The sequence below is a fragment of the Mustela nivalis genome, assembly GCF_964662115.1.
Source record: "Mustela nivalis genome assembly, chromosome: 4".
Taxonomy (NCBI): Eukaryota; Metazoa; Chordata; class Mammalia; order Carnivora; family Mustelidae; genus Mustela; species Mustela nivalis.
In genome coordinates, this window is record NC_139023.1 from 124,533,304 (window position 1) to 124,557,108 (window position 23,805).

Sequence of the window (23,805 nt, forward strand, 5' to 3'; positions counted from 1 at the left end):
AGCCATGCAGCAGCCAGCCTCCGTGTATTTACTGTTTACCATTTTCTTAAATAATTACCTCTTGTTATAAAACTTTCTCTTCCTAGTAAACAAAAGGAAGAGTGCTGATGATCCCCTAGTGAAAATGAAATGTTCAGCAGCTCATTGGCACTTACGTTAATGAATCTGTGCAGGTTGTTTATGACACATAGCATAAATTTAACATTTGTTGTATGCTCTGCAGGAGACATTTTTACTGAAATATATAAATGCTTAGCATGGGAAAGAAGTTGGAGACCAGGAGAAGGGTACTGGGGACTCAGATCTGCTTTTAGATAACACGGACTTGAAGATAAACATTTATAAGATATTTCTGCTCTTTGTTTCAATTGAAAACAAATATAATTTTGAAAAAATGAAGTCAGGACATTATTGCTTCATAAAAGTAAGAATGTTAGCCAAACCATCTCCAGGCATCTGGAGTAATAGGAGTGCCACAAAGACTATGGATTTTATAGTGGTTTTCTGAGGTACAATGTAACGCTTTGTGAGCACATTAAACATAAATGGTTAATGAACATGATAAATCACTGGGTTTTGGGTAGTGGCCCTTGTGCCATAAACCATCATTATTTTAGGGAGTTAATGGCAATTAATTGTCCATTGAATTGTAAGGGTATTTGGGGTGAGAAACCCGGAATTACTAGGGAGAGAATAATGCTGTGTCTGGACCTGCCTATAATCAAAGACCTCAAGTGCCATGTGTGTAAATCTGAAATAATTATAAGGTTTCATCTTGTTGGAGTCGAATGCATTAGAATTTTAAAAGAATACAGAGAAGGAGAGTTTAAAGTTAGCAGTAGCCTTGAAAAAACATTGTTTATATATAAGGGTAGCAAATGAAATGGTAATGTTTATTCTAACCAAGGAACATGTGAATTATATGTGCTGTGCTAGGTGGAAACAGTTGGTGACAAGTATATGACCGTGAGTGGTTTACCAGAGCCATGCATCCACCATGCACGGTCCATCTGCCACCTGGCTTTGGACATGATGGAAATTGCTGGTCAGGTTCAAGTGGATGGCGAATCTGTTCAGGTTAGTGAATAAAACGCATATAATAGTAGGAGGAGAGCTTTGTGGACAACTGACCTATTCTTTACCAGGCAGTCACTAATTATACATAGATTATAATCTTTTCTTATATGCCATTTTTTCATAAAGATGGGAAATCTGTCCACCTATTTGAAATTACCTAGTCTATTACATGTAGTAAAATCATGAGGGTGAGATAAAACTTCCTGTCCTTTCTTGCTTATTTTTAAATACCTCTTTCCCGTGTCTCATCTTTGAAATCTTCAGACTTAAGAAAATGAATGTTCCTCCTGGAAGACAGATATCTGTGAAGGTTTTTTGTTTTTATAAATACACTTGGAGTTCTTTTATTTTATAAATATGCTATAATACACGTGGGGTTCTTCTAGAGAATTCTTATATGATGGTTCTACATTCTGTAATGTAAAGAAATAAAAAGTTAGTGTTTTGGTGATTGAACTTATGGAAACAAAGTTTGGATTTCTGCAGATAACAATAGGGATACACACTGGAGAGGTCGTTACCGGTGTGATAGGACAGAGGATGCCACGGTACTGCCTTTTTGGAAACACCGTTAACCTCACAAGCAGAACAGAAACCACTGGCGAAAAAGGAAAAATAAATGTGTCTGAATATACCTATAGGTAAGAAAACATGTCTTAGTTTTGACTGACTTGCAAGAAAAAAGTCTCTTAACGTGTGGCTTAACTCTCAGTGGTTTTATTCTTTTTAAACAGTCATCACTTGTGCTCTTAGGACTGTTTATTTCTTATTTGAGAAAATTGGGTCATTACTCCCACTTCTAATGGTTCCACACCACCTTGGGAATTCCCTGTATGATCGTTGTCACTAAGACCTTGTGTTACCTTTAAGTATACAACTGTAGTGTGGGTCACTACACTACACTACACTACACTTTTAATTTCGGTTCATACCACTTTCTCTATACAACCATACTCCATACGACTCTCTCTTCCCTGTCCCCTGACTTTTAGATGTCTTATGACACCAGAAAACTCAGATCCACAGTTCCATTTGGAGCACCGAGGCCCCGTGTCCATGAAGGGCAAAAAAGAGCCAATGCAAGTTTGGTTTCTTTCCAGAAAAAATACAGGAACAGAGGTATGACTAATCAGCATGCAATTCCTTTTTTAAAGACAGAATATAAATACAGAGCGCTAAAAATAAGTGAATAAGTAAATAAATAAAATAGAGAAAGAGCTAGATTATAATCACTGGGAATAGGTCTCATTTGAAAAGAACTCTTGCTTACAAAAATGAACTCTCCAGTGAAGCAGCGGAAATACCGAAACATTAATGAGCCAGTTAAAACAATAATAACTTCCCTAAGTTTACTTTACTTTATACTTTATGCAACGTTGCCAGCTTTTGTCTTCTAATGAAATGAAAACCAAAAGCACCAAAAGGGGAAGACCTGTTTTTGTTTGCTTATTTTTATTCTTCTGCCATAATCTGATTTAAGCACTGCTGAGATGAGCGGGCTGTGGGGGGGTTCCCATCCTCTTCCCATAGCTCCCTGTACCATTCTGAGATCACCGGCCGGGCAGAGTCAGGACCACAATGTGTAGGTGGTTCCTACATCACGAAGCTTCAGATCCTTCTAAGGGCCAAGCTGTCTCCCCGTGGAATGTCTGGCAATCTTGAGACGTTCTAGTCCCATGGCATTTTTCCTAGAAAGAAGAGCGATTTGTAACCTTCTCGAACCTGAATGACTGCGTAGGGCAGCCTCAGGTTGGTGCTCCTGCTAGGTTTGCATTCCAGCTGGAAGGCCCGCTAAGCCGTCCTCAGACAATGGCCCTCCACTCCGAGTCCCACCGGGCCGCTCACACCAAGGTCGTGCCCACTCTGTTGCCAAGCAGAGCGTTTTGTTAGAAGCGAGTTGGATACTTTGTTACCCTGTTGATGTACTGGTTCTTTAGAGGGGAAGGGGGAGACTCACTGAGTATATTTCCTTTTTCCGTAGGCATGCATCCCCCTAAAAATGCTGGTAGAGTGTAAGTCCTAAAAGGAATGGAATACCAAACTTTAAAATATTTATCTTCATCTTCTTTCTGGTCTTTTTACCTTAAATAGTTTGCTTGCGGTGTTGGCATGTTTACAGATATTCTTCTGATAAATTAAATTCTACCTCAAGTGTTGCTCATTTGAGGTGGGTGGCCCTGTTTCCCCCAGAATGAGGGTGGGAGGCAGCAAAACAGATCTGAATGCAGATCTCATTTTCATATGACGAAAAAAAAAATATTTGGGGGGATACTACCTGCTTTATTATCACTGAAAATGAATCCCTGTTTATTCCACTCTTGAAAGGAAACAACTCGGGATGACGATTGAATGTTGGACCATGGGATGAAGAGGACCGCAGAAGGGCTCCCGTGGTCCCCAGTCACATGCCTCGCCTAGGAGCCATTATTCCTGTGGATACATATTTCGCTTTGTCCTTTGCAGTAATCCCAAGCCTTTCTCCTTGGTATAGCTTTCATGATTCACTACTCAACCTTAGCTCTGCTTTTGATTATTTTCAAGGTTTAGTATATTACCTGAAGTTTGGCTTTAGATGTGAATGATGTGAGCTTCCTGTGTCTTAAGATCTACCACTGAACATGGTAATTTGCAAGTGGTAGGCACCCAATAAATATTTGTTGAATTTAATTAAATGACACTGAACAGTATTTGGTCATGTGTATATATCATATCATGGCTTACCAAATCTGTTTAGTGTTCCATGTATATGTCTATGTATGTTTTAATGACTATAACAACATAAAACAAAGTTTATATTGTGCCAGTGTACATCATTATAGAAATCATTTTCTAAAGGAGTGAGTTCTAAGTTTTAGGGAAAAAAATGCCATTTATTTTCAGATTCCCAAAATAAGAATTAATATACCACACTAAGAAAATAGTGACTATTTTGAATTGTACTCATTTTCCTTCAAAAATAGAGGGCGCACATTCCTGTTCCAAAATATTTGGTTGTTTACTCAAATCATATATAATGTGGCATTGTAATTCCTCTAAAACTCTATGTTTGTAGTATATCCCTTATATTAAATCTCGTTAACCACTTGCAGCTGTTACAAAAAGCTGTACTATTTCACACTGAACAATTACCTTAACTTGGGATAAATGTTAGGCTCTCTAACCACATCCAAGAATAAAATTGGAGACACCGCTGGGATACTCCTGAAAGAGCCATTTCTGGCCTTTTATTTCCAGAAATGAGCTTCCTTTTCTTAGCTTGGAAGAATGTGATTATATCCAAGCCATCATGTTCAGAAACGTTACTTTAATTTTGGCATCAAATGCATTCCTGTTGGAATAATTGGCCTATTGTTCTTAAGTATCTCTGATAATTTATTAATATCTACCTTTATAAAATATAGTGCAACTACTTTTGTGTAAAAATGTTTGTTTTGAAATTTAGCATTTCATATCAGCACATCTATATATGTATAAATGTTCCATGTTCATGTGTAAGAGAATCTGCAATAAATTATTTTTTCCACTTGTCTCTAGACAGTTTGTATTTCAACAAAACTGTTATTGATGCTATTGTTGGCCATATTATTACTGCCATTTTTATAAGTACATTTATAATTTTCCCAATTCTGCTTTTTATTATTTTTTACAAAGATTTTATTTATTTATTTGACAGAGAGAGAGAGAGATCACAAGCAGGCAGAGAGAGAAGGGAAAGCAGGCTCCCCGCTGAGCAGAAAGCCAGATGCAGGGCTCCACCCCAGGACCCTGGAATCATGACCTGAGCTGAAGGCAGAGGATTAACCAATGAGCCAACCCAGTGCCCCGATTCTGCACTTTAAATTAATTTTGATTCACTGTGGTTATACAGTTGAATGGCTCCTCTTAGCTTTATCCTCAAACACTGCTTATCTTTAGTACCAACAAAGTGGGAGAAGCAAGACTAAACCTGGAGGGGCAGATCCACAGATCAATAGGAAATGACAGCAGCCCTTGAGTATCTCTGTCTTTTAGGAGTGAAAAACACATATACCAATAATTAAAATATGTGACATTTGCAGTGATAAAACACAGTTAAGAACTAGCAAGGCTCTAGGCCAAGTCTAGCAGCCGACCTCAGGATCTCCAGCCTCTCCCCTGCCAGTCTTCACTGGCAGCATGAATTCTGGGCGCTGAGTTGGCTTTGCAACTTCTCTTCCTAATTTCTAAATTCCTTGAGGTCTCCTTGTTGCACTGACCCTGATGACCATTTTGTATTTATTTGCTTTCACTTTTTTAAAAAAATTATTGTTTCTGGTCAATTACTTCACACACATTTTTTGGTAAGAATTTTTAAACATAAAGAAAAAGTCAAAGGACTTGTACAGGGTACCACCATTCACTTGCCACCTGGATTCTAGAGTTATTAAAAGTTTCCTAAATTCTTGTCAATTCCCTTTAATCCATTTTCTAGATCTTTTATTTATTTTGTAGAGCTATAAACCACATACTATAAAACTCACTTTTTAGAAGTGTACAATTTAGTGGTTTTGGTATATTCACCCAGTTGTATAACCATCTAATTCCAGAATACTTTCATTATGCCCAAAAGACGAACTGTAACCATTAGCAGTCCATACCAAATTGATCTCTTCCCCCAAAACCCTGGCAAGACTAATCTATTTTCTGTCTCTATTGGCTCACTTTGGGCATTTCATATAAACAGGACCATACAGATGTGGTCTTTGTATCTGGCTTCTTTCACTGAGTATGTTTTTAAGGTTTGTCTATGTTGAACCATAAATCAGTATGTCCTTACTTGTTATGTTTGAATAATATTCTGTTGTATAGACATACCATGTTTTGTTTACCCATTCGTAAATTGGTGGGCATTTGAGTTGTTTCCACTTTTGGTTAATATGAATAATGATCTTGTGATCATCTGTGTACAAGCTTTCGTGTGCCTATGTGTTTTCAGTTCTCTTATGTATATACCTAAGAGTTTAATTTCTGGGTCATACAGAACTCTAGGTTTAACTTTGTGAGGAACTGCTCAACAGTTTTCCAAGGTGGCTGCACCAATTTTCTTACCCACCAGCAGTATAGGAAGCCTGTAACTTCTCTACATCTTCCACAACACTTGCCATATTGTCCATCTTTTTTATCTAAGCCATTCTGGTGGGTGTGAAGGGCCATCCATTGTGGTTTTGATTGGTATCTTCCTAAGAACTAATCACGTTGAACATCTTTTCATGTGCCATTGGGTGGTGGGTGGTCCTGCTAGGCCACCCATGGGGTCCGCAATGACCACCTGACCTTCGCCCTCTCCTTGAAGATCCAGAGCTAGAGGGGGAGCATCCAGCTGTCTGCTGGAATGCCCAGGATCCACACCCCCAACTCCATCCATCTCCAGGCTCCGACCACTACTAAGCTCTTCTCTGATGCTGGTTCCCACCGTGGACCTCCCATAGCTCCAAAGGGACCCAGCAGCTCTCTTGGTGCCTGGGACTGGAGACTGATGCATGAGGGGTCCAGAGAGGTGCAGGAGCGATGGTGACGGTGTGGGAAGTAGAGCTGAAGTGCACTGTGCTTTGGTGAGGTGTGATAGTTTATCACGACTATGGTCAGGGGGGAAAGCATGGATTATTACTATGATACCACATGGGTGAGAAACTTGGCAGTGGTCGAAGTCAGAAGACCTGTGAACCTCTTTGAACCACGGTACCATCATCTGTATACAGGAATGATCTCCCCATGAATTTTTTCAGAGGAAATGAATGGGTGAGAGAGTGTTGGCATTTTGTTTTCTCTCACCACTTTATGGACATTTTTCCTCTTCTCGTGTCTATTCTGCAAAATATAAGCTGAATAACATTACCAATGAAAGATATTTGGCTGTTGAAAAAAAACCAAATTATTTGCCCCTTTATAAATTGGGTTATTTGTTTTTTAATTGTGGAGTTGTAGTTTTTATATTGTGTACACTAAACTTAATCAGATCACAATTTACAAATATTTTCACCTAATATGTGGGTTTTTTCACTTTCTTGGTAGTGTACTTTGAAGCTCAAATTTTTAAATTTTGATGTAGTTAAATTTCTCTGTTTTTCTTTGGTTGCTTATTCTTTAGATGTCTCTAAGAAACCATTGTCTGATCCAATATCACAGAAATTTACAACTGTGCTTTCTACTAAGAGCTTTATAGTTTAACTCTTACATTTAGGTATTTGGTACCTCCTGAGTCACCAGTTTTTGCATGTAGTGGCTAGAGGGGGTCCAATGTCCTTTTCTGCTGGTGGAGGTTCACTTACCCAGCATCATTTGTTGAAAAGACCATTCTTCTCTCATTGAATTGTCTTGGCACCCTTCTTGAAAATAAAATTGACCATAGTAAGGGTTTATTTTCTGAATCTCAATTCTCTCCCATTGACTCAGATCTATCCTTATGCTAGTACCACACAGTCTTGTTCACTGAAGCTTTGTAGTGAGTTTTGAGACTGGAAAATACAAATGTTCTAACTGTTCTCTAGCAGCCAGTTAAGCATTGACTTTCCTTGATTTCTTCCTCGTGTCCTTGAATAATCTCACTTGTTCAATCTGTGATGACTAATGATCATGACTAACAGTAGTGGCACCTTTACTTTGTGCAAGGTTTTATTCTTGCCCCTTTATATGGCTTATTTTGTCAACATCCTCACAACCTAAATAAGTATGTTTTATTTTTTAATGTGCCGCTGTATTTTGTATTTTGTTTGCTACCATTTCACTTTGATTGTTACATCCATTTTTATAGAGAAGAATAGTCTGTAGTTGGACATGTTTTGATGCCTGTATTTGTCAGGTTGGGAGACCTGATCATACACTCGATCTTAGCCAAAAGGCCGAGAAGCGATGGGAGAACTGATTATATATTTCCTCTTATAAGAAATTTGAAAGTTTGCTCAATTTTTTTCTGGGATAGTTTAACTAATATTTTCATTACCTGATCCTTTAAAAGTTGGAAACAATTTCCCAGGAAGATCTCCAGATTCAGCGCCTTTGTTTTATCTTTGTTTGGGGAAACTCTCTATTGCTTACTCTGTCAATTCTCTGGGAACTGATCTCTTAACTTTTTAACTTATTAGACTTAATATTAGTTTTTATTAAAAAAAAACCTACCCATTCAGATTTTTAAAAGTATTTTAACAGGCATACAAAGTAAGCTTTTATGATATTTAAATTTTTTCTCACTTTCGAGGATTATTTTGCCTCAAATAGTGTTTGTTTTCTTCATTTGTCCCTTAGTCCTGTTAATTAGTGACTTTTTTTCTGTTTTCATAGAACTGGCTTTTGGATTGCTTCGTTTTACTATTTTCCTATTTTCCAACTTTAAAATTTTTCTTTTAATCATTTATTTCTTCTTTCTGTTGTATTTAATTCAGGGGTATTTTTGTTTCACTTTTTTGAGTTATATGTTTGTCTTAAAAATTGAATGCTATAGGAGCACCTGGATGGCTCAGTTGGTTAAGCGTCTGCCTTTGGCTCAGGTCCTGATCCTAGGATCCTGGGATCGATTCCCCCATCAGGCTCCCTGCTCAGTGAGGAGTCTGCTTCTCTGTCTTCCCTCGCCCCTGCTTCCTGCTTGTGCTCTCTTTCCCACATGCACACTCTCTTTGTCTCTCTCAAATAAGTAAATAAAATCTTTAAAAAAACAAAATTGAATGCTATAAAATGTCCTCTGATAAAAACATTTGGACCAAGTATTCTGATATGCCATGTTTTAGCTATCATGATTTTTTTTCACTAATATTGTGTTTTAATTTTCCAGTTTTATTTGGTATTTTCCTTTTGTTCCAGGACTTCTATAAGCATATGTTTTTAATTTTCACTTTTTTTTTTTGTATTTTCTCTTTTCTTTGCCCCAACTCTTCTGTCCTGATCAGTATGGATCCTATTCCTAGCACCTTCTTTCCTGCAGAGGTAGTTGTCCTGGGAAAGAGGTCATTCTCCGTTACCGTCCATCGCATCCCAGCCTCATCAGACCTTGCCCTTGTCTCCTCACACTCACTCAATAACTGATTTCTATCGACTGCTGTTCCAGTTTTGGTTGCTGTTGTCTCAGATTGGTCAACTGAGGGGCGCCTGGGTGGCTCAGTGGGTTAAAGCCTCTGCCTTCAGATTGGTCAACTGAGCTTTCTAGTACGTATGAATTTGTGATATCAGATCCTCCGATGTGGAGCACCAGGTCCTTCCTCCTATTTCGTCCCTCAGAGATAATAACCCTGTCTGATGATTTTAGCTACCAGTGGCTCTCAATCCATAGGTTTGAGGTACATTTGGGTGGCAATTAAGTAATTTTGTACTGGTTTAGGCATCTGTGGGTTTTGTACTTTGCAATGTGAATTGTTATGCCTGTTTTTAAGGGACATTCAGGAAGAGTCCAAAAACTGCTGTGAACTGCCATCTTCCCAGAATCCAACATATATTTATTGAGTGTTTACTTGTGGCAAGCACTGCTGTAGGTGTTGGGGATATATCCATGAACAAACATCCCAGCGTTCAAAGCACTTAAATTCCAGTTTTGGCATCTTGAATATTTTTAAAAATCTGCTTTATTCCCCCTACACTCCTTACTTCAAGTATTTATCATCGCTAAGCTAAACAATTAAAAGATCTTTCTAAGTTTTCCTACTTCCTGTCTCTTCCCTCTCCGTTCGCCACTGTGCTGTGAGAGTGGTCTTTCTCAAATCAAAACTGCCCTTTGCCTAAGATCACTTAATTGCTATCCATTTGTCCAGACCCCCTCAGCGAGCATACACAATTGTCACCTTTACCAGCCTTATCTGTTAGTTGCTGCTTTTGTAATTTTCCAGTTTGCTCTTTCTGGAATGCTCTGTACCCATACTCTACTGGCAAATTTCCAGTTCTCTTTGGCAGTTCAGTGTTCTCTCATTGGAGATTTCCTGGGCAAATTTAGTTCTTCCTTACCTTATTATTTCACAGTACTTACCATGGTTAGCACATTGTGTATATGTCTGTTTCTATATTGGGCTTTAAGCTATTTAAGGTTAAAATAGTTCCTCCTTTCCTAGATTTATCCCTTGAACCCACCACAAAATGGACACTCAATACTTGTTGAGTGAAGGAAGGAAGAGAGCAGTCTTTTTGAGTCATGGGGCCGAAAATCAGAATTGAAGGGAAGGAGAAATGGGAACCGGACAAAAAAGGAAACCAAAAAGACTTCAAAAAATGGCTTTACTCAATTTGTGCTTGAAGAAAACCATATTGTCATTGGTGCAGGGGCTGATTTAGAGAGAGGAGAATCAGGATTGAGGGTGGTAGGGAGCCTCTCCTACTTTGCTTTTGGGCCTGCCTTAATGTGGTGGCAGAACAGAAGGTTTATTGAAGACAGATCAAAGTTCAGTGAAACAAACCTGGTGAAAACCACCAAAAAAAAAAAAAAAAAAAAAAAAAAAGAGCCAAATGCTATGAAAATGTTATGACAGTTTGAACTGAAGATATAAGTACATGTTTTAGTGTGGAGATTCCTTAAGAAATTATACAATAGAGTTTCCTTATGACCCTGCAATTGCACTACTGGGTATTTACCTCAAAGATACAGATGTAGTGAAAAGAAGGGCCATCTGCACCCCAATGTTCATAGCAGCAATGACCATGGTCGCCAACCTGTGGAAAGAACCAAGGTGCCTTTTAACCGATAAATGGATAAAGAAGATGTGGTCCGTACATACAACGGAATATTATGCCTCCATCAGAAAGGATGAATACCCAACTTTTGTATCAACATGGGCGGGACTGGAGATTATGCTGAGTGAAATAAGCCAAGCTGAGAGAGCCAATTTTATGTTCACTTACTTGTGGAGCATAAGGAATAATAGGGAGAACGTGAGGAGATGGAGAGGAGAAGTGAGTTGGGGGAAATTGGTGGGGGAGATGAACCATGAGAGACTGTGGATTCTGAAAAACAAACTGAGGGTTTTGGAGGGGAGGGGTGTGGGGGGGTTTTGTGAGCCTGGCAGTGGGTATTGTGGAGGGCACGTATCGCATGGAGCACTGGGTATGGTGCATAAACAATGAATTCTGGAAGACTGAAAAGAAATTTTAAAAAAAAGAAGATATAAGTACATGTTTTAAAATGTTCACAGTAGAATGCCAGTTTATATATACACACAAATGTATCTTTCAGAACTAATTCATCGTTTTATTTGGGTTGAATACAAAATGATTCACCAAATGACATGTTCTGTTTTCTTTGTCATTGAAGTGTGTGATATCGTAATTGATGATAAGAATATATATCTCTCATCTCTGAATTTCCTAAGTGATCAGAGTGATGCAGTTGTCTTTTTTACATTGAAGAGCTGACTTTGAGGTCACACCTACAGATGGAGGCTGGTTGCCAGTGGAACCAACCACTGATTAAAGGTCTTCCATTTCAGTACCACATGTGAGCTCCAAACTCCAGGGAGTACAGAAGGGCTGGAGGTTGAATCGAATTGCCAAATGGCTAATGATTTAATCAGTCATACCTATGTAATGAAGCCGCCATAAAAACCCAAGAGGACTGAATTCAGAGAGCTCCTGGGTTGGTGAAAACATGGAGATAAAGGGTGAGTGGAGTCCTGGGAGAGGGCAGGGAAGCTGCTCTCCCTCCCCTACCTTGTCCTATTCATCTCTTCCATTTGACTGTTCCTGAGTTACAGCTTTTTATTATAAACTGGTAATCTAGTAAGTAAATGTTTCTTTGAGTTTGCATGCCACTCTAGTAAATTAATAAACCCAAATAGGGGATTGTGAGAATCTTATATCAGAAACACAAGTGACAACCTAGATTTGCAATTGTCCTCTGATGTGGGGCCAATCTTGTAGGACTGAGCTCGTCCTGTGGATTCTGGTGAGGTCTCTGAGTAGGTCGTATCAGAGTGGAGTTGAAATGTAAGACACCCAGTTGACTTCCTGAGACTTGCTTGGTGGCATGGGAAAATATAAAAACAAACCCAAAACCTATATTGTAAGTGAGTGCAGAATTTTTTTGGGAGGGGGGGCGCAGAATTCTTAAAGGGGAAAAGTCACTTATTTATCTGCTTACCAGTAAGTAGGTTTCTCTTTTTGCTGTCCTCACTGATGACTCTTAGAAACTCTAGAGGGCAGCAGAGAATGCTCTTTAGAATGTGAGTCTGGAAAACCTGGGAGGGACACAGTATATCTCTCAGAAGGGGAATTCACCACATGGGCTCCAAACTGAAGGTCACTTCCTGCATGCAGCTTTGAGTCGATCCCTTCCACCCATCCTCCCTCCCCTAGGTTTGAAGGAATGTCATGAAAATAATTATTCCTATCTTATTTTAACCATTTGTGTAGCATGAAACCTATTCACACTTATCTTGTTCCAAGATTTCAGCCAAATACTTCACCCAAATTCTGTAGGAAGCTGCCCAAATCTATTAAAACAGGCAATTGTGACAGAAGCTATAATTTTGTACAGAATTATTATAGATAAACTGAGTTATATTTGTCTCATGTTAAAAGCTGTCAAATACAAATAAGAGAGTACTATTTATTTATAGGAAGAATATTAGAAAAATTCTTTTGCATTAATTAAAAGCATATTTAGAAGGTTCTTCCTTGCTACTTTTACTATATGGAGAGAGGAAACAGCATAGGGTAGATTTAAACAAAACAAAACAAAAAACCATCACCAAAAAATATATATATATATTAGAGCCAAAAGGACAGAAAGTTGAGATTATGCTGAGTTAAATAAGTCAAGCAAAAAGAGTTAATTATCATATGGTTTCACTTACTTGTGGAGCATAAGGAATAACATGAAGGACACTGGGAAATGGAAAGGAAAAGTGAGTTGGAGTAAATCGGAGGTAAGTCAAACCATGAGAGACTATGGGCTCTGAGAAACAAACAGGATATTGGAGGGGTGAGTGGTTGGGAGAGCCTAGTGGTGGGTATGGAGGGCATGTATTGCATGGAGCACTGGGTGTGATGCAAAAACAATGAACCTTGGAACATGAAAAAATAAAATAAAATTAAGATGTTAAAAAAAGAAAAATGTCAGGAATCTGAGTCCAGTTCTCACAAGCCCTGTGGTCTTGATAAATCATTTAACTTCTCAAGATTCACTTGACTAATCTCTAAAAAAGGAGTTGGACAAGGTGATATCTAAAGTTAATTCTTACTTTAAAATTCCACTGTTTCTTCAGTAAAAATTCCAGTGTAGTGATGCTATATGATTTTGGCCTGGTCCTTTCAGAAATACTTATATAATCTGTACTTAACTGTACTCACTTTAATGGTATAAGAACATTGAGTAGATCAATTGAGGGATTTTAAATGTAACTTCTAAGAAATAAACAGATCCAAGGCAAAAACCTGGTGTGGGCTTTTGGCTGCAAGCTAAAATCAGGATGACTAGATCCCAATTAGTTTATGAAAGTCTGAATGTGTTTCTGTTAACATTTGGCCTTTTATTATTTACTTAATTATGTTACATAAGTTCAAATTCTTTAATAAAGAGTTGTGTTTTTGATTCTCTAAAAATGTACCTCGATTTCAAGCTGTCATCCTTTGAATAGAAAATTACCTCTTAAAGACAGGAAACATCTATGTTATATGTAAGATCTTTAAGATTGTTACTAGTGAAATTTATTGCCCATTTTGTATTAACTTATGAAATATTTCCCTTAAAAAAAGCTCTATAACTGAAATACGGAAATAATCTATGTACATCAATGGATGAATGGATAAAGAAAATGTTATAGATACATATAAAATGGGATATTATTCAGCCTTTAAAAAGGAGAAATCCTACCATTTGTGACAATAGAGATAGACTCTGAAGGCATTAAGGTCATTGTGATAAGTGAAATAAGACAGACACAGAAAGGCAAATAATGCATATTTCAGCTGATGTATAGAATCTAAGGAAGGTGAATTCCTAGAAACAGGGAATAGAAGGATGGTTACCAAGGAATAGGGATTAGAGGAAATGGGGAGACGTTGTTTACAGGTACAAACCTGGGGCACCTGAGTGGCTGAGTCAGCTAAGCGTCCCACTTGATTTTGGCTTAGGTCATGATCTGAGGATCTTGGGATCCAGCTTTGTGTCAAGCTATGCACTCAGTGAGGAATCTGCTTGAGATTCTCTCTCTCTCTCTCTCTCTCTGCCTTTCTCCTTCCTAGCTTGTTCTCTTCCTCTCTCTAAAATAACAAAAACAAAACAAAACAAAAAACAAAGGTACAAACTTAAGACGAATAAGTTCTGGAGATCCAATATACAGCATAATGACTACAGTTAGCAATAATGATGTATCATATACTTGAAATTTTCCAAGATTGTAAGATTGCTGTGCATGTGCACATGCACGCACACACGCACACACGCGTGTGCACGCACACACACACGGTAAATACTAGAAGTGATAGGTATACTGATCGGCTCAATTATGGTAATCATTTCATAATATATACAAACATACATCAAAACTTCATATTGCCCACTTAAACATACACAATTTTAACTTATTCCTCTGTAAAGCTGGGTAAAAATGATTTTGTCAACTTAAACAATAAATTAAAAAATTCATAAACACTTGCCCTTTTGTGGTTTTCCACATCACATGAAGAAACCTCAATATGATTTATATATAACACAATACAGCACCACAATCTGGCATTGTAGTTCAAATGTATTAGGACAAATAACATAACCAAAGGGATTTAGGTTATTTTTGTGTCAAAGTCATTACAGTGTACGCCACAGGCTGAGCCAACTCCTGGGCAATTGCCACTCTGGGGAGTGGCCCTGGGGCTTCTCAAGGAGTTGAGTCTGTATCCTGGAATCTGGGACAAGGGGAAGGCAGGGCCTGAAGAAAACATCAGTCTCAGGAAGTATGTAGAAATCAAACTTAGGATCTGACAAGAAAGCCTAGAGTCTTAGTGATAGAAGCCAGTAATCTAGATAGTTCAAAGTGGAAAAGATTTGGGAGATAAGTGTGTCTGGAGTTGAAAGCCTTTTAAAAGCATGGTGCCATTGTGCATGTGCAATGTTATTCATGAACACATATGTTTAATTATTTTATAGCCTCAATTTTAAATATAGAGCTTCATATAAAATAATAGAGTGGTGGTTACAATTCCTTGATGCATTAGTATAATGATTTCTTCCTCCAAAGCTCCATATTTTTTAGTTTGTTTGGAAATTGCAAGGGTGGTCTCTATGAGCAGAGTCAAAAAGAAATATGACGTGAATTTGAGCTACATCAGATATGTGAAATTTTAAACTAAAAAATATCTGGTAGCCACACATTAAAAAAGTAGAAAGAAACAGGTGCAATTGATCTTAAACATCTGTTTTATTTAACCCAATATATAAAAAATATATTATCATTTCAACATGTAATCCATATAAGATATTATTCATGAAACATTTTACATTCTTTATTTCATCTTAAAACTTTGAAATCCAGTGTCTCTTTTATACTTGTAATACATCTCAATTCAGACTAGTGTTCAAAGATAAATAGGTGTATTAAATAAGAGTTTATTTGAATAAAAATCCATTTGTAGTAGAACAAAAGTGCCCTTCATAAGGCAGCACCATACTGCAAGTGGTTAGGAGGACTACACTGACAGGAGACTTTTCTGGAGAAAAGGTGAAAGTCAAATAAGGAAATTATTGATTGGCTATAGTTTAAAGACTACATAGCTCCTTGTGATTGGTTGTCTGAGGGTTTCAATTTCACAATCTTGAGGCATCTACAGGCTTAGATCTTGGGTTGTTTATGTTAGTTTCCATGACATTCCAGTCACAACAGTCTAATGGCCTCATTTAATTAATTTAACACCAGCTCCTTCTCAAGTTCTCAGTGGTCAGTGAAGCCAATGGTCATTATCGGACAGTTGAGGTCTAACTACACAGAATGCTGACTAGATCGTCTACAAAAAGTGAATAGTCTTCTGAAATATTTGATTGTTTTGTTTCTTCCTTGCCAGCACATTGAATCATACTTTGTTATTTATACAAACAGAACGAGATTGCTGCTATAAACATTTGGGGCTTGTGCCCTTTAGATCACTACATTTATATCTTTAGGATAAATACCCAGTAGTGCAGTTGCTGGGTCGTAGAGTAGCTCTATTTTCAAATTTTTGAGCAACCTCCATATTGTATTCCAGAGTGCCTGCACCAGCTTGCATTCCCACCAACAGTGTAGGAGGGTTCCCCTTTCTCCCTATCCTCACTTGTGAGGATATCTGTCATTTCCTGACTTGTTGATTTTAGCCATTCTGACCCATGTGAGATGGTATTTCATTGTGGTTTTGATTTGTATTTCCCTGATGCTGAGTGATGTTGAACATTTTTTCATGTGTCATATTCACCATTTGGATGTCTTCTTTGTAGAAAAGTCTGTTCATGTCTTCTGCCCATTTCTTGATTGGATTATTTGTTCTTTGGGTGTTGAGTTTGATAAGTTCTTTATAGATTTTGGACACTAGCCCTTTATCTGATACATCATTTGCAAATACCTTCTCCCATTCCATCAGTTGTCTTTTGGTTTTGTTGACTATTTCTGTCCATCAACAGATGAATGGATAAAGAAGATGCGGTATATATACAATGAAATACTGTGCAGCCATCCAAAAACTGAAATCTTACCATTTGCAACGATGTAGATGGAACTAGAGGGTATTATGCCAAGCAAAATAAGTCAATCAGAGAAAGACAATCATCATATGATCTCTCTGATATGAGGAATTTGAGAGGCAGGGTGGGGAATCGTGGGGGGCAGGGAGGGAAAAAAATGAAACAAGATGGGATTGGGAGGGAGACAAATCATAAGAGACTCTTAATCTCAGAAAACAAACTGAGGGCTGCTGAGGGGTGGTGGAGGGAGGGATAAGGTGGGTGGGTTATGGATGTTGGGAGGTTATGTGCTGTGGTGAGCGCTGTGAATTGTGTAAGACTGATGATTCACAGACCTGTACCCCTGAAGCAAATAATACATTATATGTTTATTCAAAAAAAAAAAAAAACAGAACAAGAAAAATAGCTGAATAGTTGAAAGTGAAAGCAGTCATGGGATAAAGGAAAAAGTACATATATATATATATAAAGTATATATATATTATATACACACATTTATAGTATGCAGTTTTGAATAGAGTCTTATTTTTCTAAAGGATTTATTTATTTATTTGAGAGAAGCAAGTGAGAGTGAGAGAGCATGAGCTGGGGAGGGAGGGGCAGAGGGAGAGGGAGAGAAGCAGAGTCCCTGCTGAGTGGAGAGTGAATGTGGGGACTGGACCCCAGGACCCTGAGATCAGGACCTGAGCTGAAGTCAGATGCTTAACTGACTGATTCCTCCAGGCACCACAAATAGAGCCTTTGTTTTGAGCTTCAACACTCTATGTATTACAATATAATCTAAAAGGTGATAAGAAGAGTAATAAAGGAAAATGAATTCTAGCTGAGAGATTCTTAGAAAAATATTTAAGGAAAGAAATTGGACCTTTTTATAAGTTGCTAACTGTAGCAACTTAATGTTTTAATATTCTAAAGATTGTAAAGAACCTTACATTTTCACTTGACAATTCTCTTGAAAGTTTTGCAAGAAGCAATTACAAAGCACTAAGCAGCACCTATTGTTTTCTGACAAAGCTAAGGCTACAAAGATCTAGTTTCTCACTCAGTTCCCACCCACATTCCATTTCTCCTTTTCATTTGTATTCATGTTAAATGTTGCTCTTTACCTGTTGACTGAGCCTATTTTTACATTTGACAAGAATATTACCAAAGTACTGACTGAAAATGAATTATGCAAAAGCTAACTACTAGCTGTTTTGCACACTTGTGCAAATGAACATGAACAATTTTTCCTTCTCTTGTACTCAATAAAATGTCCCCAAAATGTAGGATATCTTCAGACTTTAGTGGGAGAGAAGATGCCTACTATACTGAACACATGCTCTTCTCTCTTGTGCTAAAACGTTGTTTCTTATACATTTTTGAGGTTCAAAACTTTATATATAGCTTATGTATAATATATATATATATTGCATTTGTTAACATATAAATCCCTTTTAAAAGTTCTTTTTTAAAAATAGGGGTGCCTGGGTGGCTCAGTGGGTTAAAGCCTCTTGCCTTTGGCTTAGGTCATGATCCCAGGGTCCTGGGATTGAGCCCCACATCAGGCTCTCTGCTCAGAAGGGAGGCTACTTCCTCCCCTCTCCCTGCCTGCCTCTCTGCCTACTTGTCATCTCTATCTGTCAAATAAAATCTTTAAAAAAAATAGTGTTAAAGCTATAATAAATATTACAAACCTCTTTCAGTCTACATTTCTTTGTTTTTTTTTTTTAATTTTAAGATATTTTATTTATTTATTTGAGAAGGGAGCTTGAGGTGGGGGGAGGGGCAGAGGGAGAAGGAGACACAGACTCCCTGCTGAGCAGGGAGCCAGATGTGAGGCTCCATGCTGGGTTCAGTCCCAGAACCCCAGGAACATGGCCTGAGCAGAAGGCAGGCACTTAACCAATTGTGCCACTGAAGCGCCCCTACATTTCTTTAAATGTTGTACCATACTGTAACAGTTATTTGAACTTGGCAAGAAAAAGATGTGATCAGAGGTGATCAGCATCTCTGCTGCCCTTCAAGCTCATAATAAAACCTACAGTACCGATGACAGTCAGGGAGCAATATACTGTCCCTGCAAACCGCCATGAGCCCAATACTCTTTGGAACATTTTGCATTTGCATTAAACTTTTGTTTAATCCTTACAGTAAGAATTGGTCTATCGCCATTGGTGATATCTTTGGTCTATCACCTTCATTTTATTTTATTTTATTTTATTTTATTTTATTTTATTTTATTTTATTTTATTTTATATTTTTAATTTTTCAAACTGTATCCAGCTTTATTGAAGACACTTTTCGTGAACAATCGTGGTATTTCAGGCAGGACATGGGCAGACTGTTGTTAACAGTATACAACGATTTCCCAACTCTCTTCTTCAACAGACTCCCGAAATCACCAAGCCACCATAAAACCCAGGGAAGTCTTCATGTGACCCTCTGAACGTCAGAGTGAGGGTTGGCAGTTCAAGTTCAGCATGTTGTTTAACAGCTTTCCATAAGCCAGCCCTGACTTTCAGGAAATGAAATGGAAATGGCAGAATCACCAATCCAAAGACCCACAAGCTGAAAAACGAACTTTGTGGATGGATACCCTCTCCACAGGGACATTGCAAAGTCCATATTGCCTGACATACTGGGAACTGCGTTTTGGCATCAGGTTCCAACAGGTCTCTGGGTTTAAGGGAGTCAAGTCTAGGGCGAAGCAGAGAAGAAGAGATCATAAATAGTGAACTTTGTTTTTTTGTTTTGTTTTGTTTTTTCACAGTACAAAGTATCTGTAACATTGTGGCTAATGTGTGTCAACATCAAGGAATAACCTCCTCTCGGGAACCAAGAGGAAGTTTCTCAAAACTAAAAGAGAAAGGCCTCTCCCCCCACTCCCATCAGTCTAGCTTCAGGGATATCTTATTAGTGACATGTGCCTTTCCCCTCAAACAACAATGAAATGTTCTGTATGCTAACAATATAGCTTAAAAAAAAAAGAGTAAAACAAAATCCTACATTTTTATAAAGCTTGATAAAAAAGAAGCAGTATTTCAAACTGTACATTCACCAGAAAGGCACGGCTATCAAAGTGCATACAGCTCTCGTGGCACGCCAGCACGCTCAGCTTTCCGCTCTGCTGTGTGGGGCACCCCTGTGTTCTGCAAGGTTATTCCCATCCTTGCCAGCAGCAGCTTTCCCCTCTGTTCCTTCTCTCCTTTCTTGGGAGGGACCTTTTTAGGTTTGGGCTCTGGTTTTGGAGGAGCAGGATGAGCCGATAACCGTGCCAATCTTCTCTTGTCCCTCACCTTGGCTTTTTATCTCCTCCAGCATCTCCTTCAAGCCTTCTCTTGTGCATGGCTGCGGCCGCAGCCAGATCTAGGCCTTGGCCTTTGGCCGCCCTGGGCTCTTGCCTCTGCTTCACACTCACGTTCATCTGTTTTACTTAAAAGGAAATGGAGTCCACGAAGTTTGGGTAACTTGCCAAAAGTCACACAGAGTGAGTGGAAGAGCTAGTAATTACACATGGCAACTAGATACCAGAACCCATTTCCAGATCAGCATGTCTGATGGCTATCAAATCAGAGGGAGGCAAAGCAGCTGGCCACAGGTGAGTTTCTGCTGAGAGTTTAACATTAGATTGCTATCCGTCAGGCGATGAAGTTCGCGTTGGACAAGTGAGCACAGACTGTGAGGGAGCTACCACAGGTGGTTATAGCCTTAAACCCTAGGGCTAACACTGAATGACAGGATTTGGAAGCCTGGGGAACAGGCAGGGGATGAAAGCAGGACCAGAGAAGGGACACGTGATAAAACTCAGAGAAGGTCACAAAGCAACAGTCATAAGGACAGAGCAAGAGGATCCAGTGGTACACAGTAGGTACGTCTAAGAATAAGAGGCTTATGTTCAACCTGAAAACCAGATTTACCCTAGAGTTTTCAGGTTGTGGGACTATTTAATTCCAGTAATATGCTCTGATGGGCGGTCGAAGTCAGGATAGAAAGTCCTTTACTGTATCCTTGCAGGAAGGCGTTTTATAAAAGCGTGGGCTCCTTGGATGGGGCGGCAAGCCTCTGTGAATGGTCGCCAACCTCACCCTCACACTCCTCGCCTCCGCCACTAGCATTTTCATTGTTTTTGTAGGGGTTGCTGACCCAAAGAACTTTTATTAGTTTTCTTTCTTAAGCCTTCTAGCAAGATCTCTCAGAAATACAGAAGAAATTGTCTGGATTTCCCCTATCCTAATTTCGGTCTCTGCTTCCATGGTACTCGGGCATGACCCACTGCCATCCTTCAATCTGCCAAAATTTTGATGACTTGCTTTCTTGTCAAATAGACTGAAAGGATGCATGTCCAAGTCAGCATATCCACTCCAGTCACTGCAGCCCGGCTAGTTTTTGCCCTGAAGGTGGAACTCAGGATTGTCGTCTGTCCTTCTTCCAAATACAGAAAAATCTATGGGAGAGGAAGTATGATATCGTGTGATTTCTAAAGCATCTGTTTTTTTCTGCTTAGCAGTTTGTTCTTTGAGGGACTATGAGTTTACTTATTCAAACAGCCTTCTCTTCGCATACAGATTTTACAGTCTGTTCTTATTCCGTTCACCTTGATGTCCCCATAAATATTTCCACTTTTCCTCACTAGCACAAGGGTGTGTGTGAAGGTATTAACCAGATTTAAAATAATAATTATCTATGGATCTAAAAGAATCTGAGTCACACTTAGATATAAAGATTTGAATTTTAGAGTCTTGAAAATTTAAGAGGACTCCAAAACTACATATTCTTTTACTTTTTTTTCCTTCCTTAAATAGGGCCTAAATGAATCACAGCCTTATTTGTTTGTCTCTGTAACTCCATATTAATAGACACCTGGTTGTAAGAGGTGAAATGGAAAGAGAGGCCATCGTTACTTGATCTGTGTGCTTCAAGTAAGAGAAAATGCCACCTGGTCCTGTGTTCACTGCTGTCAACGTCTGGCTTTCAGCCTTAAAATTCATCCTTGCCACTCAGCAAAGGGCTCATGGAAGTAAACACAAAATACTCACTGCTGATTCAAAGACTTACTCGACTTTTGTTGTTCTATATTTCCCTCTGTTTTAAAGGTATTTTAAATTAGTTAATATTTGCATTGTAACATAAATATATATATATATATTTTGAAATATTTTATTTATTTATTTGCGCACATGCATAAAGTGGGGGCAGAGGGAGAGGGAGAGAGAGAAGCAGGCTCCCTGCTGAACGAGGAGACTGACATAGGGACTGAATCTCAGGACCCTGGATTGTGACTTGAGCCGAAAGGCAGATGCTTAACTAACTGAGCTACCCAGGCGTCCGCATAAATCTATATATAACAAGGAGAGCAAAGGACAAAAAGATGAAGACTTAACAAGTTTCTAAAACTTTTAAATATATGAGCTCCCAATGGACAATTTACTAACAGATTAGCACTTTAATTAGCTTTTGTATATATAAAAGAGTTCATTGTATTCGACCTTTTCTTTTTGTCAAAAACAAGCAAAAAACCCAAGATTATGCTGATCTTCATTCTAGAACTAAAGTGCCTATTGGGTTTTCTCAGAAATGTAATCGCTCATGTTTTTTTCTTGAAATTTTTAAATGAGATGCACTGGGTTTGCCAATTTACTTGCCTTTTTACCCTGGTAATTTTTTTCGGGTGTTTGCCATAAGCAACAACTACTTTAAGCCAATATTATCTTCCTGGTTCTCACTTAGAAATTTAGGAATTACACATTATTTACATGGCATTGTATATCTTCATCTTCATTTTAAGAACTGAATTTAAATAGATTTTTATTGGGGCGCCTGGATGGCTCAGTGGGTTAAAGCCTCTGCCTTCGGCTCAGGTCATGATCCTAGGGTCCTGGGATCGAGCCCTGCTGCTCAGCGGGGAGCCTGCTTCCTCCTCTCTCTCTCTCTGCCTACTTGTGATCTCTTTCTGTCAAATAAATAAATAAAATCTTAAAAAAAAATAGATTTTTATTATTATCTACTATATTGTGTTAATCATTCAAAAATCATCAAATTGTGAAAGTATCATTTATAAAATATTACTCCTTATTAAATTAAGCATGAGTTAAGCTAAATAACAACAAAAACAAAAATATTAACATTTTAACATAATGGGTTAACATTATTTCCATAACAGAAAAGTACCATTTCCCAAGCATAAATTATTTATGGGGCCAAACTTGATTGAAAACAAGTATCTACCTGACACTGACATATAAAATCTTTATTCATTCTTCTGGTGTTGTAACAGGTTCCAAATGTAGAAAGGACCTGATTTCTTCAGTGATTCATATTATGATTCTGACTTGAGCAACAAAGTAAATAATAATATTGTTAGATTATAACCAAGGGTAAAAAACAAACTTCCTGAATCCACAGTGATACAAATAAATAACTGAATAAAATAAATAAATAAGGGAGAAGAAATAACTCTTCCTCCCAGAATAATTTCAATAGAAGCAATTATTAACAGATTAGCTATTTAGGGAGAGAAGGGAAGGATCTAGAGAGTCTGAGTAGTAGAACTAAAGTGAAGTCAAATTAGCCAGCAGGTACCTGGAACTGAACTATTTTATATTTTTGGCTAGAAGATTCCTTTCCCTATAAAAAGTAGTTTGAACATTTAAAAATAACTCACTGTGTTACACTCTACTTAGTTTAATAAAAAATTTTTCTTTTTCAGAAAATGTGCTCAGGAAACACCATTATACATCTATTCACAGCATTTTCCCCCATTTATATTTTTTGTATTAGAAAATTACATAATTTTGGGCTCCTGGGTGGCTCAGTGGGTTAAGCCTCTGCCTTCAGCTCAGGTCATGATCCCAGGGTGCTGGGATCAAGTCCCGCATCCGGCTCTCTGCTCAGCAAGGAGCCTGCTTCCCCCCCCCCCCCCCCCCGCCTGCCTCTCTGCCTACTTGTGATCTCTCTCTGTCAAATAAACAGATAAAATCTGTTTAAAAAGTTACATAATTTTGTACCTTGCCTTTTCACTCTATGTCATAAGCAATCATTTTTCTTTGTCTTTTTAAAAATTTTCATTAAGAGGATATACAATGTTTGCATTAAATTTCATCTTGTGGATCTAC

The 23,805-nt window shown here is 38.2% G+C and overlaps 1 protein-coding gene across 2 annotated transcripts in view; it reads left to right on the plus strand.

The window, feature by feature from the left end:
• Nucleotides 1-4,610, plus strand: part of GUCY1B1 (guanylate cyclase 1 soluble subunit beta 1) — a 47,551-nt gene extending 42,941 nt beyond the window's left edge. For both annotated transcript variants that reach the window (XM_082726803.1, XM_082726802.1), the window contains 4 exons: nucleotides 937-1,077; nucleotides 1,564-1,718; nucleotides 2,070-2,196; nucleotides 3,403-4,610. In XM_082726803.1, the coding sequence (XP_082582929.1) occupies nucleotides 937-1,077; nucleotides 1,564-1,718; nucleotides 2,070-2,196; nucleotides 3,403-3,426 (447 nt within the window). In that variant the 3' untranslated portion in view covers nucleotides 3,427-4,610. The remainder of the gene's footprint in view (nucleotides 1-936; nucleotides 1,078-1,563; nucleotides 1,719-2,069; nucleotides 2,197-3,402) is intronic.
• Nucleotides 4,611-23,805: the final 19,195 nt, after the last annotated feature.